The sequence below is a fragment of the Aythya ferina genome (assembly GCF_964211825.1).
Source record: "Aythya ferina genome assembly, chromosome: Z".
Classification (NCBI taxonomy): Eukaryota; Metazoa; Chordata; class Aves; order Anseriformes; family Anatidae; genus Aythya; species Aythya ferina.
The window spans coordinates 40632044-40647174 of record NC_140299.1 but is presented as its reverse complement, the minus strand read 5'-3'; the positions used below and the strand labels follow the sequence as shown (position 1 = coordinate 40647174).

The following is a 15131-nucleotide window of genomic DNA, read 5'->3' as shown; positions in this document are numbered from 1 at the left end:
CAAGAAACACAAATAAAGGGGGGAAAAAACAAACAAACAAAACAGTCTATTTTGCTAGCGTCAATAATGAATATCAGAAGTAAGATAGGATACATACCAAACCAGGATTACTATGAAAAGAATTAATATCATTCCTCATGCAGTCCTGATTCCTCATCACCATGCTTTTGTATTGTTTGCAGTACCTGTGCCACATTGCAGAAGCTAGATCAAGCAGGGGACTAATCTGAAACAAAATTCATCTGTACATGTATTTCCCCCTTTCCTTTCTACTAAAAGATGCAATAAGTAAGAAACAGCAGCACATGCTAAATTCAGACAAGCATGGATGCCTGAATGAATGGATAGAGGAAAGGCAAGACTTGTCTCTGCTGCAGCATCGGTTGTGTATGGCAACCTACAATAAAGTCATCTTAGGTCTTCATGGTTAGGATTTTCTGGCATTGCATTTTAGGACTTTAACTGTAGGAAGAGACAGTATCATTTAGAAAAATAACTTTATTTTTGTGTACTTAGTGTTAAAAGTATCTGGATTGAAAGTTGAGCCTGACAGAAACCAGAAATCCACAGTTCCATCAGTAATATTTAGACATTGCTGCAATCCTTCTTTTAAGTTTTTGAGAAACTTGAGTCATTTTGGATTCAGAAGTAAGACTTGTGACACAGTAAGTATTAAGTTACAAGTCTAACTCTCATCAGGCACAAAAATGAAGTTTCCCTGAGATGATATAACGAGGAACTAGTATATAAACTTCATATCACATTATCAGGGAAGGCTTAAGAGTACAAAAGCAAGATTCTGCTACAAAAATAGGAATACAAGTCCTTAATACTCCATGCTGAAGATGAAGTTTCCAGGAGGATTAAGAATTACATATTGCAGAACTGCAGCAATCATATTTAAGTTAAATGATGACACTTGGCTTTGGTATATCCCCTTTTGTTTACTTTTCAAATCAATTCCCATGTTAATTTCCTGAGATCTTCCAGCACTCAATATAAACTTTGTACAGTCCCACTGCTTCTTCCCCATTTTTTCTCTTCATTTTTCTTTTCCAAATAGCATTATATTCACGGGAAAAAATAAAAATAAAAATCAGAAATAACCATGAAAAAAATTCATTCTCCAGGCCTTCAAATAAGTTGTTTAGCCAAAGGAAGCCCATTAATCACACCATAACACATATTTATATAATAAATATCTGAAATAGTCAGGCTTCCAAAAACTGCCATCTTTGACTTTGTACCCAAGTTCCAACACTCAAGGTGTAACACAAGGCATCCTCATCTTCAGAGGCATGTCTTCGCTCCAGCTTGTCCATGGACCAGGCAAGGCCTTGTCACCACCATACCAATGTGGTGATAACCATCATAGCCATTCATCAGCACCACCACCACCAGCGTTGAATGTTAAAGTAGTATATTATTTGTACTGTATATTATTTGTACTTATGTTTCATGACTGGAGAGTGCAGTATTTCAGTTCTTTTGCAGATACAAAGCTTTGTGTCGTAAATATTCTTCCAAACATTTCACTGCAAAAGGGTCAACATCAGTATCAAACTTATTAGCAAAGAAGTGGTGGTTTCGCAGCATCCATTTCAGATCTCCTACCCCAAACACACAGACAGACCGAACATGAACTCCGCTGCATGGTGGGTAAGGTGCACCTTTAGACACATCTCCTTCAAAGTACTGCCACTTGACAAACCTGGCCAGTGCATTCATATCAGAAACATCGTACTTGTCACTAGAAGAAACAGCACCGGGGACTTCAGGAATTCTCTGAATCGTTGCCCACAGGTATTCATCAGGGCTGTAAGTGTCTTTTGCCCACTCAATAAATTTGAGGATTTTGCTGCTTTCTAATATATGTTCTACAAATCTTCTGCTAACTACAAAATAGGCACTTCCAGAAAAAATTGGAGTACTGAGAGGTGGCAGTTGTTTGTCTATACCTGTGTTCTTTACCTTACCATCAATAATCTCATAGTGTTTTTTCCACCTTACTTCTTTATAAACAGGCATTTTTTCTGTCTCCAAGCTGTTTTCACCTTTAAGAGCTTTCAATTTCTCTACTATTTCCTGGTTGGTCTTTATAGGAAAGTCCATGCCACAGAGGTTTATTAGGTATTTCCAGTTTGAACTTCTTCTGTAGAGATCTTTCATGCAATTAATATCTGCCTGCACCCTGCTCCATGAAGCATATACAACACTCTCTAGCTGGCTGGAAATAAAGACATTATCAAAACATGAAACTATTCCCTTCACAGCAGTAAAAAAGGATTCTGGAGACTTTCTGTCTACGTGAATGCAGTAAAAATTCTGAGGAGCATAGATAGATCTTAGAAGTCTATCAAGCATCTCGATTTTGTGATAAACCACTATCGAGTAAGCAATTGGAAATTCTGCTTCTTCATTGCTGAGAGGTTCCATAATGTATTTCCTCATCTTAGTGAAAGAGGCACAGTCTGCTGTCATGTTAATATAGTCATTGGCTGTCAGTTTGGGGCGTTTCTTAAATGATATTGATAATGTCTCAAGCTTCACCTTTTGAATTTCTTCTATATCACCCTCTATTATCCTGGTGCAGTTAATATTGCCAATAGGGTCTTCCTTAGTCAGCTCTAGATGTCTCCGATTTAAGAAGTTTGGTTTCTGGTTAACTTTCAAAACTGAAACAACTACTAAAATCAGAGTTAGACCCAAGAAAAGCCTGAAGCATGAGTTGTGGCAAAACCGTAGTTTCCTTTTCAGCATTTCAAATACCAGGTGGCTTTGTAGGGCTAAGAAAATTTGTCCTCCTCTCTGCTCATATCAGCCTCAACAACTTCAGAAGAAACAGTTTGTGTTTCTCAGAAACTTGGTACATTTGTCAGCAAGATGGAAGGAAAACTCCTAAAATGAAATAAAATATAGCTGTCATTGCAGTTACTTAAAAGTTTCTTAAAAAAGATTAATTGATAATAATGACTTTGCTATTTACTGACTGGGAAAAAAAAAAGTGAATACTTCAGACAAAAATATTCTATTGAAAATTAAAAGTTAATGAATAAAATTAGTGTATTTTTTCAAGAAAAATATTGGGACAGGAAACATAGCTTTTGTGAGCTATTTCCGATCTTCTGTCAGCTGAACTACTAAGACTACAAACTCAAGTTCAGTAAGACAGCAAACCACGTTCAGCTGCATCTGACAAAGCCAAGGTAAGTCAGATATGTTTCTGACAAGCAAGTATTTGATGATAACTCATCTTCAGAATGTGACAAGAATGTTTTATACACACGTTAGCAGTGACATAAGTTTAATTACAGTTTTAACGTACCACTCACTTCCTAGATACTATTCACAATTCATCTTCTTGCTGGGGAAGCAGTCCCTGAAGACTTCCTAGATTTTTACGTGAGATGCAATCTCTTCAACATCCCGCAGTTGATCTTAAAAACACTATCCAGAAAGGGCTGATGAAAAAGGAAAAAAGAAATTAGCATAGCATGGCTCCTCAGCTTGCAGAGTTCTGAAAACAGCTGTGACTGAATTGCTGAAGTACCTCTTCAAGGTAAAAAGGCAGTAGTTATGATCCATCTTTAAAGCTGATTAGTGTTAAATCCCTACAAAACGCAGAAATCTAAGAGCACAGCAGTGTTGTGTTACCATCATTTAGACACTTTAAAAAAAAAAAAAAAAAACTATTCAGCAGTTGCTTTTTATGTGGAAGCATGCTGCAAGGGTGAGTTGCAACCCAGATGCTACATTATTTTTGTTAGTTCTGCCTTTGTTGGTTTTTTTTTTTTTTTGTTATTTTGTTTTTTCCATATTCTGTTTGTAGAGTGCTGAAATGCCTTTGTTCTGTTTCAGCACTCTGTGAAGGGTTTGTCCCAAAGTCATGTGCCTGCTATAGTTCTAGCTGTTGAGAGCACTGCAGTCTACAACCGGATTAAAGAACTAGATGTCCTTTTTGTACTACCTCATACGTATAAAATAATGAAGAATAGGATGTTCTTAAACAATTTACACTGCTGCTCAAGCAGTTATGCTTACATATTCATTATCTGAATAATTCAGCACAGATCTGAATTTCAAACCAAGCTCTAGTTGTGAAAAACAATATAATTTATAGTGAATCTCTTCCAACATTTTAATCTTTAAATTAAAAGGTTCGTGAAATATTGAAGTCTTTGAGAGAGCTACAGCTCCTTTCATTTTTGTTACTTTCAAGAAAGTTTTAGTGCTTTGAGTAACTTTTTGACTCCAAGCAATTGTTTCCCAAAATAATTAGTAAGAACATTTGTTTAAGGAAGATTGTGCTATATTCTCCTCTGGGTTTTGCTGTTTCAGCATAAGATTTTATTTTCCCCTCTTTTCTTTAAGCTACCTCAGTATCATTTTAGCTTGTAGCTTGCATCCTATTCTTCATACATTGTGGCTCTTAACTTGCAAAACCCAATACATGTGTGTGTAAAAAATTGAGATGTGGCATTGCAGAGCTTTTTGACATCAGTGGTGCCATTGGGACGCACTATGCTTTTTGTCCACCACTATGCCCGCAGCACTGCAAATGGACCAGGGGAACTCCTCAGTCACTACTTTTAGATTGTGCTGTAGCATCAAACACAAAGACATAATTTAGAGCAAGTTTTAACGTGCTTTACAACTTACCACACACTTCCTTACGTGACATCCTGCCAGTTCTGACTAGTAAATCTGATCCAATAAAAATAATTGCCATGATATATGAAATAAAAGAAAGATAAAAGAAGAATAGCAGCTATGTGATAGTCTCCATAGCCTCTATCAAGTATATATTTCCATAGAATGTAGTTTGTGATATGGGTTAACTTTAAACTATGGTTTTCTGCTTACTAACCACATCTGAACAAGGATTTTTGTAAAAGTTAATATGTAATTCAAACACACTTACATTTGTGAATTTTTAGCTGTCAGAAACTGGAACCCTTTTCTTTAGGACAAGAGTTAGCATTTCTACTTTATCCTATTCTCAGTTTATATAGAAGCATGAGCACTGAGGAACAACGTGCACTGTAAGAGAATTGCCACCCATTTCTTGTTCTCTGTGATTCAGGGAGACAGAGCCTTAACTGAAAGCTACCATTGAGATCTTCACTTGCTATGACCTCCAAAGACTAAGTTTGCTAAGAAGTCCTTCTTAGTCTGCTTTTAGTGGAAGACTTCGATGAATACAGGGTAAATAATCTGTTTCAGAAATGTCACCTATAGCTAGCTGGTTGTTTTGAGCTCAAAATAAATAGAACTTTTATTTCCTTTATACCAAAAATAGAAATATGTAAACATTTACAGGTTACAAGGCACTTATCTTTATGTATTTTTTCCCCTGCAGTCAGTTCCTCTCCCTGACATACCAATTCTGAGCAGTCTTAACCATAAGCTGCTTTGTTTGTGTTTGGAATTCCTTTCTAGATGTACTAGAACTTGGCCACACCCCCATTCTTTGCAAACACTGACCTTCACAGAGTTAGGACAGATTTTCTACTTTTTGCAGAAAATACAGCTCTTTCTGCTTTAGAAAGTTTTATGAGCCTAGAATACTCCTAACATGGTTTCAAACAGCAAAGCTTTTGCCATCTTCTTCTCAAGTTCTTGATAGCTTCAGTGTTAACGGACACAGCTTTGTACTTGGGAGAGCAGGAAGGAGGTCTGCACAGCGACCGACAAAGAAAAAGACTTCATGCACAGCCTTGGACTTGCTCTCAGCTGAGGCTTGGTCTCAGAAGTTATGTACTTGACCCATTTCCATCTTCCACTGCTTCCTCCTCATTACAGCTGTGTTTTTCATGCAGCAGTCACTCAATGGGGAAATGCACTGCAGTTGCTGGTATTTGGAAGAGTTGGTAAAAAGGTTTCGTTACCTGCCTGCTTCCCTCTTTCCTGACAGAATTGTTCTTAAATGCTGTATAGAAACCATAAAGTAGACTAAACAGAAAGCACAAGGTTACTTCAACCTGATTTCTCCTACAGACTACCACTGGACATTTAAATAGGCCTTTTGGGAAGGATTACTGTACCAAGTTTAAATCTCCTAACACCTGTTCTGTGTCAGAGGTGAAATAACTTGGATCACCTGCATCTTAATTTATTCATCTATGAAGCAAGTACTCATTACCTTTATGTTCATATCATTATGTTTGGGAGACATTTTGATAGAAGTCAGATATAATTTTCATATTACTGTAAAGGTGCTGTAAAATAGCTGGGTTTTGTTAGCATTGTGTTTACCTGGTTACTTTATAAACTTGTTTTACCCTACATGCTCAGTGGTAAATGTGAGCCACATTATTGACTTGAATGAGTCAGGAAGAGACAGTATGGGTATTTGTGCTAAAGGACTGAACTAGGAACAAAATTAATCAAGGAAAGGCTGCAGCCACAGACAAGAGGGAGCAGCACCCTCTTAGCCCAGCTCTGCCTGTGACTTCAGATTAGTGTGGCTTCATCCATCCTTAAAAACAAATACAAAATTCCACAAGAAATATACGTTTTCAATAATACTAATTAAAGAAAACATCTTTTACAAGATTATAGCACAGCTCCAAGGGAGACTGAATTTCATTTGGATGTTTTATGCAGACTGGCTGGACTATAACAGTTAACAGCAGTACTGTTACCATCATCACAGAACAGCTTGGGTTGGAAGGGACCTTACAGACCACCCAGTTCCAACCCCCTGCCATGGGCAGGGATGCCACCCACTAGATCAGGTGTGCCAGGGCCCCATCCAGTAAGCTGCATTACACTCACACCAGTCAAGGGGACTCTTATGATGGTGCAGAGGAAGCACCGTGCTGCTACGCTGACCTGCCAGGAGCCGTGGCAGAGGTCCATGAGCCTGAGCCCAGCTGTGCAGAGCCCACCCCTTCGGACGCAGTTCCATGGTGGGATTCGTCCAACACATGGCATGGTGCTGGTATAAGGAGCAGTACCACTCCCATCCCTCCCAGCCACACATACCCAGCACCTCCTGTCAGTGTGGGAGCAGGCCTGGTCCCAGGGAAGTCCCGGGTCTGCTGGTACGATGCTGAGGGCCTTCATAGCCCCAGCCTGCTCTCACCCCAGGAATGTGTGAACCCAGGGAGGGATGGAAGAGAATGGTGCCTCCTCCTTCAGCAGCAGCACGCTTGATTAAACCAACTCAAGCTTATCATGAAACTGAATCCTTAAAGCAGGGGTGAGGATCATCAAGGAGGAACAAAGGCAAAACAGTACAGTGGATCTGGACAAGGGAATTTGGAAAAGCCTTGCTTGATGGGAAGGCTTCAGAGACCTAGCAGATCACCACACCCTAGTCCAGCAAACTCAGCCTCCACGTTTTAGGTTCTTGTTTGGACTGATATGGCTGAGAGTAGGAGGTGTGTCTTTTCCTTAACTAGGTTAAAAGCAAGAGTTGCCTCTAATCAGTTTCACATCTGGGTAGTATCGTTCTCTGGGAGAATTCATTCTGCCCGAATTACAGTGCCTCAACTTCTTCCTTCCTCCTTCCAACAGCAGTTATACGTGCAGAATTAGCAACATGCAAAACATGGGTCAGTGGAACAAGCCCCTTCACACAATCATAAGCATAAGCATTTGTGGCTTGTGGCTTTGCTAAACAATTCCTACTTCTCCTTTGTCACGGGGACCCCTTTCTCAACACTCATTTAAAATGCATAGCCCTCATCTGTCCTGTCTAAAGTAGTTCAGAAAACAAAGTGAAACCATAGGCTAAGTATACATATTTTTTTTCTAAGATATTACCATAACTTTTTATGGTAAGTATCTTTTTCTATTATTATTATTTTAGAAAAAGCAGTTAGGACTTGCTGTTAATTGGTACACAGACCCATCTCTTGAAAAGATGATATAGGGCTGGTGGCCCAGGGACCAAAAACCACAAAAGGTCAAATGCCTTTTGATTTTGGCACTCCAGTCCTTCCTCACACCAGTGGAGAAACTGTTGAAGCAAGATGTAAAACACCAATTCAGCAATGAAACAGGAGGGCTGTGGCCTCCAAAATACACCATGGGCCAGTAGCACCAGAAGCTCGGAAGTGGTTAGGCAGAAAGTAAGAAAATACTTTGGGGTACTTAGGCAGCCTGTACATCTTGCAGAAGCGTGACAGAAAGGCAGGAAGGAGCTAAAGCCCAGCAGTACCACGGAGGCTGGCAGGAGGACAAAAACAGCTAAGAAATGTATGCATGGTCTCCTTGGTCTTGCATGCCTGGCCAGAAGGTTTCAGTGTCACTGCTCCCTCGGGCTGTCGAGCTAAGGTGCCCATAGGTCCTTCCCTTCACTTTTTCTCCTCTAAAAGAGCACCAGAGGAAGTAGATGGAAGTGTTTCTCTACACCTGTTGTAGCTTCTGTGACTTTTGGTATACAGCTCGAGGAGAGAGATCCCAGCAGCACAAACATTAACACGTGCCTTAAGTTTACATCCACAGACACGTTAGCTTTTAGTCAAAACTTTACATCACATATTTGAAACCTTTCTTGCAGTTGCAATAAAATCCTACGCACACTTATGACAACTTGTTTTTTTTTATTTTTATGGAAACCTATTGAAAAAATGCTGAGTGGAAAATGTAGTACAGAATATACCCACATTTCTGAAGTGCTGAGTGGAAAATGTAGTACAGAATATACCCACATTTCTGAAGTACTGGCTGGGATGGGCCACAAGACAAGTAATCCTTTCGATGGGTGGGGAGTGAGAGTCAGAACTGACTTATTTTCACAGTTTTTTTGCCTTTGGGGCAGGGGAAGGAGATATAAGAAGGCTTCAGCTGGCCCTCAGAATAGCAAGTGAGCTGGCGTCTTCCCAGATTCTTGCTCTTCGCTTTCCCCATTCACAAATTCCACCTGAGGTATCAAACTTTTCCTCAACACTTCAGCAGAAGGCCCTCCACTGATGGTGGATTTGCTGAAAAGTCTTTGAGTTTTCCTAGGGTATATCCAATGTGCTTCAAAGCATACATGTCCTGCAAGCAGTTTTCACAATTGACTTGCTTCCATTTAGGCTCAGCTATGCAGAACATTCATTCTGAGGAGGAAGTGATTTTTAAAGCCATAAACTGCTTGCATAAACACCAACATGCATAAGCACAAGGATGGAATGAGTGGATGTGGGGTTTTCTGAAAAGATGTACTACACACAGTAGGGTCACATTTACTCAACATTTCCATGATACTATCTTAGAAGTAGCTACGCCTGTAACCGAATGAAAGCAGTCACGTTTGTTCCACTTGTCTTCTGTCTTATGAAAACAAGCACAGCAGCACAAGCAGAGTATTTGGGCTACCATTAGACTGTACGGGGCTAAGACACAAATTCTGAAAGTCATGCCCAGAGCAGCAGGGCTGCATGTGGATGCTCACTGATAACACTCTGCAAGAGTGCAGGGCTTTACCTTCGGAGACAGTTATAAAACAGGAAAAGGAAAACAAAGGCAGTTATTTTCTTTAGAAAGAAATAACACATTTCTAGTGACTTGTTAGCTTAGAAGGCAGCTTTAAACAAACCACCACTGCTGCACCTACCACTACATGGACACTGAATGATGGGAGTGACTAGAATTAGGTAGGCAATGAAAGAGTATAATTTTTGGTAGCCTTTCTATTGATTTGTCAGCTACATCTTCCTCACAACAGAGTTCAAAGTCTGATTCCCACTTGCATTAAAATCCTTTCTTAAAGGTCCCACAGGAAGAGCTAAATTAGCAAGAAATTTCAACTGAACAAAGGGAAGTCATTGCTACAAAGTCACTTAGTGACCATCGCCTATATCAAGGAGTCTGAGACTCAGTACTGAAGGAAAGTTTTACCTCAAGGTAACTGACACAGAAAGTGTCAGTCACACAAATCCCAAAGTAAACAAACAAATAAAACATGCCAAAAAAAACCATACATTTAAAGTATGATTGACTGGTTTAACAGTAGAACAGTTGAGTTGCCTTGCGTTCCTCAGGTTAATCTGTGTGCATTGGCTACCTTTAAGTGAAATGCATGTGCTTTTTTTTTTTTTTTTTTTTTTTCACAATACTCTAATGCAGGAGCTGTAATTTCCCCTGGAACTGAGCAGGCTCTGCACTCCTGCTGCCCACCTACAGTGTTTGCTAATCACTCCCTTGTGATAATGCAGTGTTTTAGAAGGGGACAAACTGGCAGGCCCCTTAGCAGGGAAGGTAATGTCACCTGTAAAACCAAACCTGAATCTAATGGGGGAGGGAAGAGGCTGTCAAACTCTTGAGTACTTTGATCCCTCTTCAAGCAAAACATTTCGATTACTGGTCTGAGGAGACTTTCTTCGCCCTTTTTTGAAGGAAGTGTAGGTATGCCCAGTTATATTTCTTTAGTGAGCTAAAGGACAAATAGTACCAGCAGCAACAACCTCCTCTGAAAATACGAGATCTCTTACAGCACTAACATGGATCAGCATCATGCTCCAGTGCACAGGTTTAGCTCTATTGTGCAAGTCAATAAAATAGTTTTTTCTATTTTTAATCTACAGCTTAAGAGGTACTATATGTTTTGTTGTTTTTTCTCCCACTGTTCACTTCAAATGAGCACGAAACAAGTTTCATCTGATCTGCAAGACAATGCCACATGAAAATATAGTTCAAAAATGTGACTTTTTATTGCCTAAGATGCAGGCACTACCTAGAAAATAGTTTCCATTGCAAAATGCACAAAAAGACAAAATACATGCTATAATTTAGAGTGCTCTGTCAGGATCTTATGAACCAAAGTAAGTGGAGAACTTTGGGATTATGTCAGAATTCAAACAAAGACCAGGAGGAGACTATTAGAAATAAATAAATAATTAATTAAAATCTTTCCATAAGACTAGCAATAGGTTTTCCATTGTAGCAATGAATATGGAAAGCAGAGTTTTGGTCAGCACATCACTGTGCTCTCAACACAGCAGACTGTAAATCTTCAGCATGTATGTTCCCCAGTGCATTTCACAGAAGTGTAGAAAAAGAGAACAGACTTGGCAAAGATGTTCATGTTTTTTAAGCAACTTTTGGCTTTTATAGCTCCAGGAAATAGGTATTACCCCAGACATTTCAGATTCATAGGGAAGAGACTAATGCTGCTGACTGATATTTACTGTGGGGAGAGCAGTGAAATCACAGAGGTGAGAAAAAATGTATTTTCTCTTGTACACACCTACTTTCAAAAGCCTTGTTCCACTGTAACTGAGCTCTCACCTGACATACAAATACCATGTTATTTTTTCTCAGTAAATCTCAAGTTGAAGTGGATAGACTGAAACGCTAGTCTTGTCCCCTCTTCTCACACTGCCATTTCTGCCTCCCAAGGCCTGTCATTCTTGCCAGCTCTGAGGTCACCTAACTCATATTCCATTAAAAAAGAAATTTAAAATTGCAGGCTCCAAAATGGCAATTCCCTGCTGCTACCACTCCCCCTCTTTCCCACAAAGAAGTCTACTTTTCTGAGCAATACTGAAAGGGGGCAAAGTGCCAGAGCTTCCTGTCAGGCTTCTGAATCCTCCCTCCCACCCAACCTGGGTCACAGAAAACTATTTACAACTTTCTAAACAGCTTTGCTGTTCTGAAAAAGGAGGTTTCTTTGGGGTTTTCCCAGTTCTAGCGAATTTAATACAAGAAGAAAAGCCACACCTCAGGTCTGCGATTCCTCAGGAGCATGGGGTGTCTGTCCCGTGCACGCTGGTCTCACTAACAGGTTTCAGACCCATTCAACACCCTGTGCCCAGCAGCCTACTCCGGATGCTCAGCATCCCATGGAGGGGCCAGCCCTGCGCACACTGCCACAGGACGGGGTGCCAGGGGAGTTGGAAAAAAATAGAGGGGAGAAGGAAAGAAATGGATGAAAAATAAAGGGACAAAAAAGAAACGGAGAGATGTGAACTGCATGGACTGGAGCGGAGGAGTGGAGAGGAGCGCAGAGGAAAAAGAAAATGAAGGAAAGGAAAAAAAGAATGGGGAGAGGGAGAGGAAGAAAAAAGGGGAGAGAGAAAGCAAGGAGAGAGAGAAAAAGAGAAGGAGGGAAAGGAAAGGGGAAAGGAAAAGGGAGAGGGAAAGTGCAAGAGAAGGGGAAAAGGGAAAGGGAAAAGGAAAGGAAAAGGAAAAGGGAAAGATAAAATAAAAGAGAAAGATAAAAGAAAAGAGAAAGGGAAAGAGAAAGAGAAAGGGAAAAGCACAAGCAGAAAGAAGCGGGGCAGAAAGGAGAGAGGACACGAAGCACGGGGGGACGAGGTGCGCGCAGGGCTGCGTCTCTCCTGCCCCGCAGCGCGGCACCTGCCCGTGTCCCCACCACACACACACACACACACACACCCTCACCTTCGCCACCACCACCACCGCCACCCCCCGATGCTCCTTGGGGCGCCACCGAGCCCCTTCGAGTCGCGTCGTGCCCCCCACCCGTGCACCCACCTGCGGGGCCGCCGCTGCTCTCCCCGGCGCGGCTCGATGTGCCCGGCGCCGGCGAGGCGCCCCGCAGCCTGCAGCCGCCCCCAGCGGCCAGCGAGCCGCCCCCCTGCCCTGCCCTGCCCTGCCCTGCCCTGCGCGGCCCCACCGCACCACGACGGCCCCCGGACAGCCCTGCACCGCCCCCAGCACCACCCAGCGGCTCGGCTCGGCTCAGCGCCCCCCGGCTCGCTCAGACGGTGCCGAGATGCCGCCAGCCCCCGCTTCCCGCTGCTCTTTTTAGCACCTTTATTATTATTATTATTATTATTATTATTATTATTATTATTATTATTATTATTATTATTATCATCATCATCATCATCATCATCGTCGTCGTCATCGTCATCATCATCATCATCCTTATTGTTGCCCCAATAATTTTTATTTATTTGTAATAAATAAAACTGCGAACGCGCCGCTGGGAGCGGGGAGCGGAAGAGGGGAGCGCGGTGGGGAAGGGGCAGAGACCCGCCTGGGAGGCCGGTTCCAGAAAGCGGTGCCGTGAAACGAAGAGCGTGCGTGTCGCGGCACAGCCAGAGGATGACTTTGATTTGTCTGCGTCCGAAGATAAAACGCGTCCAGCAGGGTTCGGGGAGCGCCGAAATACAAAGGTGGGGTTTGGGGGCGCCTCCTTGATATACCATAAGCCATGAAAGGACTTACAAAGCAAACAAGAAATTCGATTCCAAATAAATTTGAAGTTCAGAGAAATCACCTCCCTCGCTAAAAACAACAAACCGAGCGCTGCATCCTGCAGCAGTTTGAGCAGTGCTCCCAGCACTGAAAAATCCCAGGAATCTCTGCGATAGGACTTGGCAGATCGAGGCATGTCTGAGAGGTCTCTCCTGCCCATTCCTCAACCCAGTCGTGAGCTCCCACTGGGGGTTCGTGCATTTGCACGATAAGCAGGATCAAGGGGCTGAAAGCTCACCAGAAAAGAGATTTGCTTTCAAGGCTGGTATGGGCAGACAGTGGTAGGTGACCACTGAAATTGAAATGGGCTGCAGGGCCTGAAATTTGCGATTCCATGTTGTCAAGAATTTTTTTCTTATATGCATACCTCTTGGGTTGAGGAACTGTGTGTAACTAACTACACACAAATTTAGCAATCCCTACCTTTTCCCAGGAGAGTTGGAAAGAAAGAAGAAAAAAAAAAAAAAAAAAAAAAAGACCTGTCTGTAACTGATAGCTTCTGGTAGAGCGCGGTACTTACTAAGAAGGTGCTTTTTCTGGAAACCCAGAGGTTGGTGACAGGCTCCCGAGGGAGTGAGAAATGTGGGGGCAAGGAGACAAGGTTTCCCATTTGTCCATGGGAAAACATGGACAGTAACGCTTTGCGGTTACGGCTGAAGACTCTCTATCTGCATGTAAATGCGTAAATTAGAATAATAAGAGAAGTCGTAGGTCGAGTAAATTTAAGTATTGTTCTTTTGTTAAAGTGTCTGCAAAGCACTGTAATGCCATTGCAGTGCAAAGAGTATTTATGAAAGGGTGACTTGGGTTTACAAAAGGTAAACTTCGAAGGCAAACATTTTCTTTCATTGTTTTTCACTTCCCCTGCCTTATTATTCACAACTACGAAGGCAAAGAAGTGTGTTGGACGAAAATAAATAAAGCACTAGAGACTGTATTTTGCTGCAGAAACAGAAGTTTCTGTCTACTTCCAATGGAAGGGAGGGATGAGGGAAAAAGCATTAAATATTTACTGAAAGCAGTTATTTCCGAAAAATACATGACGTTTAGAAATCTGCTATTCTCCGACTTTTGCACAGGTACATAGTATAGCACCTGGTAGATGGGCACTAGAGAGGCTAATCCTTTGCCATGCTGGCAAAAAAATCATAATTTTTTTATTGCAGCTTCGTGCAGTTTCAGTGAGTGCATTTCAGTTACAGTACATTTACATGTACAGTCTTTGTCAACTGATCCTGAAAGAAAATGGGCGAGGTGGGTTTCCACCTGGTTTTTGCTCTTCTTCTTTTGTTCCATAGTCAGGCATTGGAACGGGTTGCCCAGGGAGCTGGTGGCGTCACCGTCCCTGGGGGTGTTTAAGGAAAAGTTGGATGTGGTAATTAGCGACTTGGGTTAGTAGGCAATATTGGCAGTAGGGGGATGGTTGGACCAGATGATCTTGGAGGTCTCTTCCAATCTTAATGATTCTATGATTCTAACCTTGAAGCTGGAATGCTTAAATGACGGTGCAGAAGTTGACCTCCCTGCTGTGGGATGCACTGTTAAGAGATGTGACACTGTGGCAGCTGTGAAACAAAAACAAAACAAACAAACACACAAAAAGATAGAGATTTAATTCAAAATTTTGGAAGTACTGATAAAGGAAGCCAATGAAACAATTGGAAGAGTTAAAAAAAAAAAAAAAAAAAAGACAAAAGTGAAAAAAAAAAGCAAAGTCGTATGTGGGAAATTTTATCACTGATTTTGTTGTAAATCTTGACTCAGTTGCACAAAAGCCATCTGTATGTGAATATTTGATAACAATGGTAGTACTGGCAAACTAGTGAGAAAAAGGCATATAAACAACATACTTCAGATTAAGTTTCAAGGACAGAGTTTTCTGTGCACTTACATAGTTATGGTTCAGGAGAATACAGCTTAAATGTATTTCTGCTAGGAGGACATCTGTCTCATAGGTATGTGTGCTCTAA

The 15131-nt window shown here is 41.4% G+C and overlaps 1 protein-coding gene across 3 annotated transcripts; it reads right to left on the bottom strand.

The window, feature by feature from the left end:
- Nucleotides 1–480: 480 nt before the first annotated feature.
- GCNT1 (glucosaminyl (N-acetyl) transferase 1) lies at nucleotides 481–12511 on the bottom strand. 3 transcript variants are annotated; one of them, XM_084505286.1, is made up of 3 exons: nucleotides 12433–12511; nucleotides 3326–3461; nucleotides 481–2898 (listed from the first exon to the last, which is right to left on the bottom strand). In XM_084505286.1, exon 3 carries the CDS (start codon nucleotides 2758–2760, stop codon nucleotides 1480–1482), a length of 1281 nt encoding a protein of 426 aa, XP_084361412.1. In that variant the 5' UTR covers nucleotides 2761–2898; nucleotides 3326–3461; nucleotides 12433–12511; the 3' UTR covers nucleotides 481–1479. The 3 variants fall into 3 exon arrangements, with proteins under 3 accessions (XP_084361412.1, XP_084361414.1, XP_084361413.1); XM_084505288.1 differs by having other exon boundaries at nucleotides 3333–3461; XM_084505287.1 differs by lacking the exon at nucleotides 12433–12511 and adding an exon at nucleotides 11656–11676.
- Nucleotides 12512–15131: the final 2620 nt, after the last annotated feature.

What these genes read in the sequence shown, in the direction of transcription:
- GCNT1 (XM_084505286.1), bottom strand. Translation starts at nt 2,760, where the DNA reads ATGCTGAAAAGGAAACTACGGTTTTGCCACAACTCATGCTTCAGGCTT.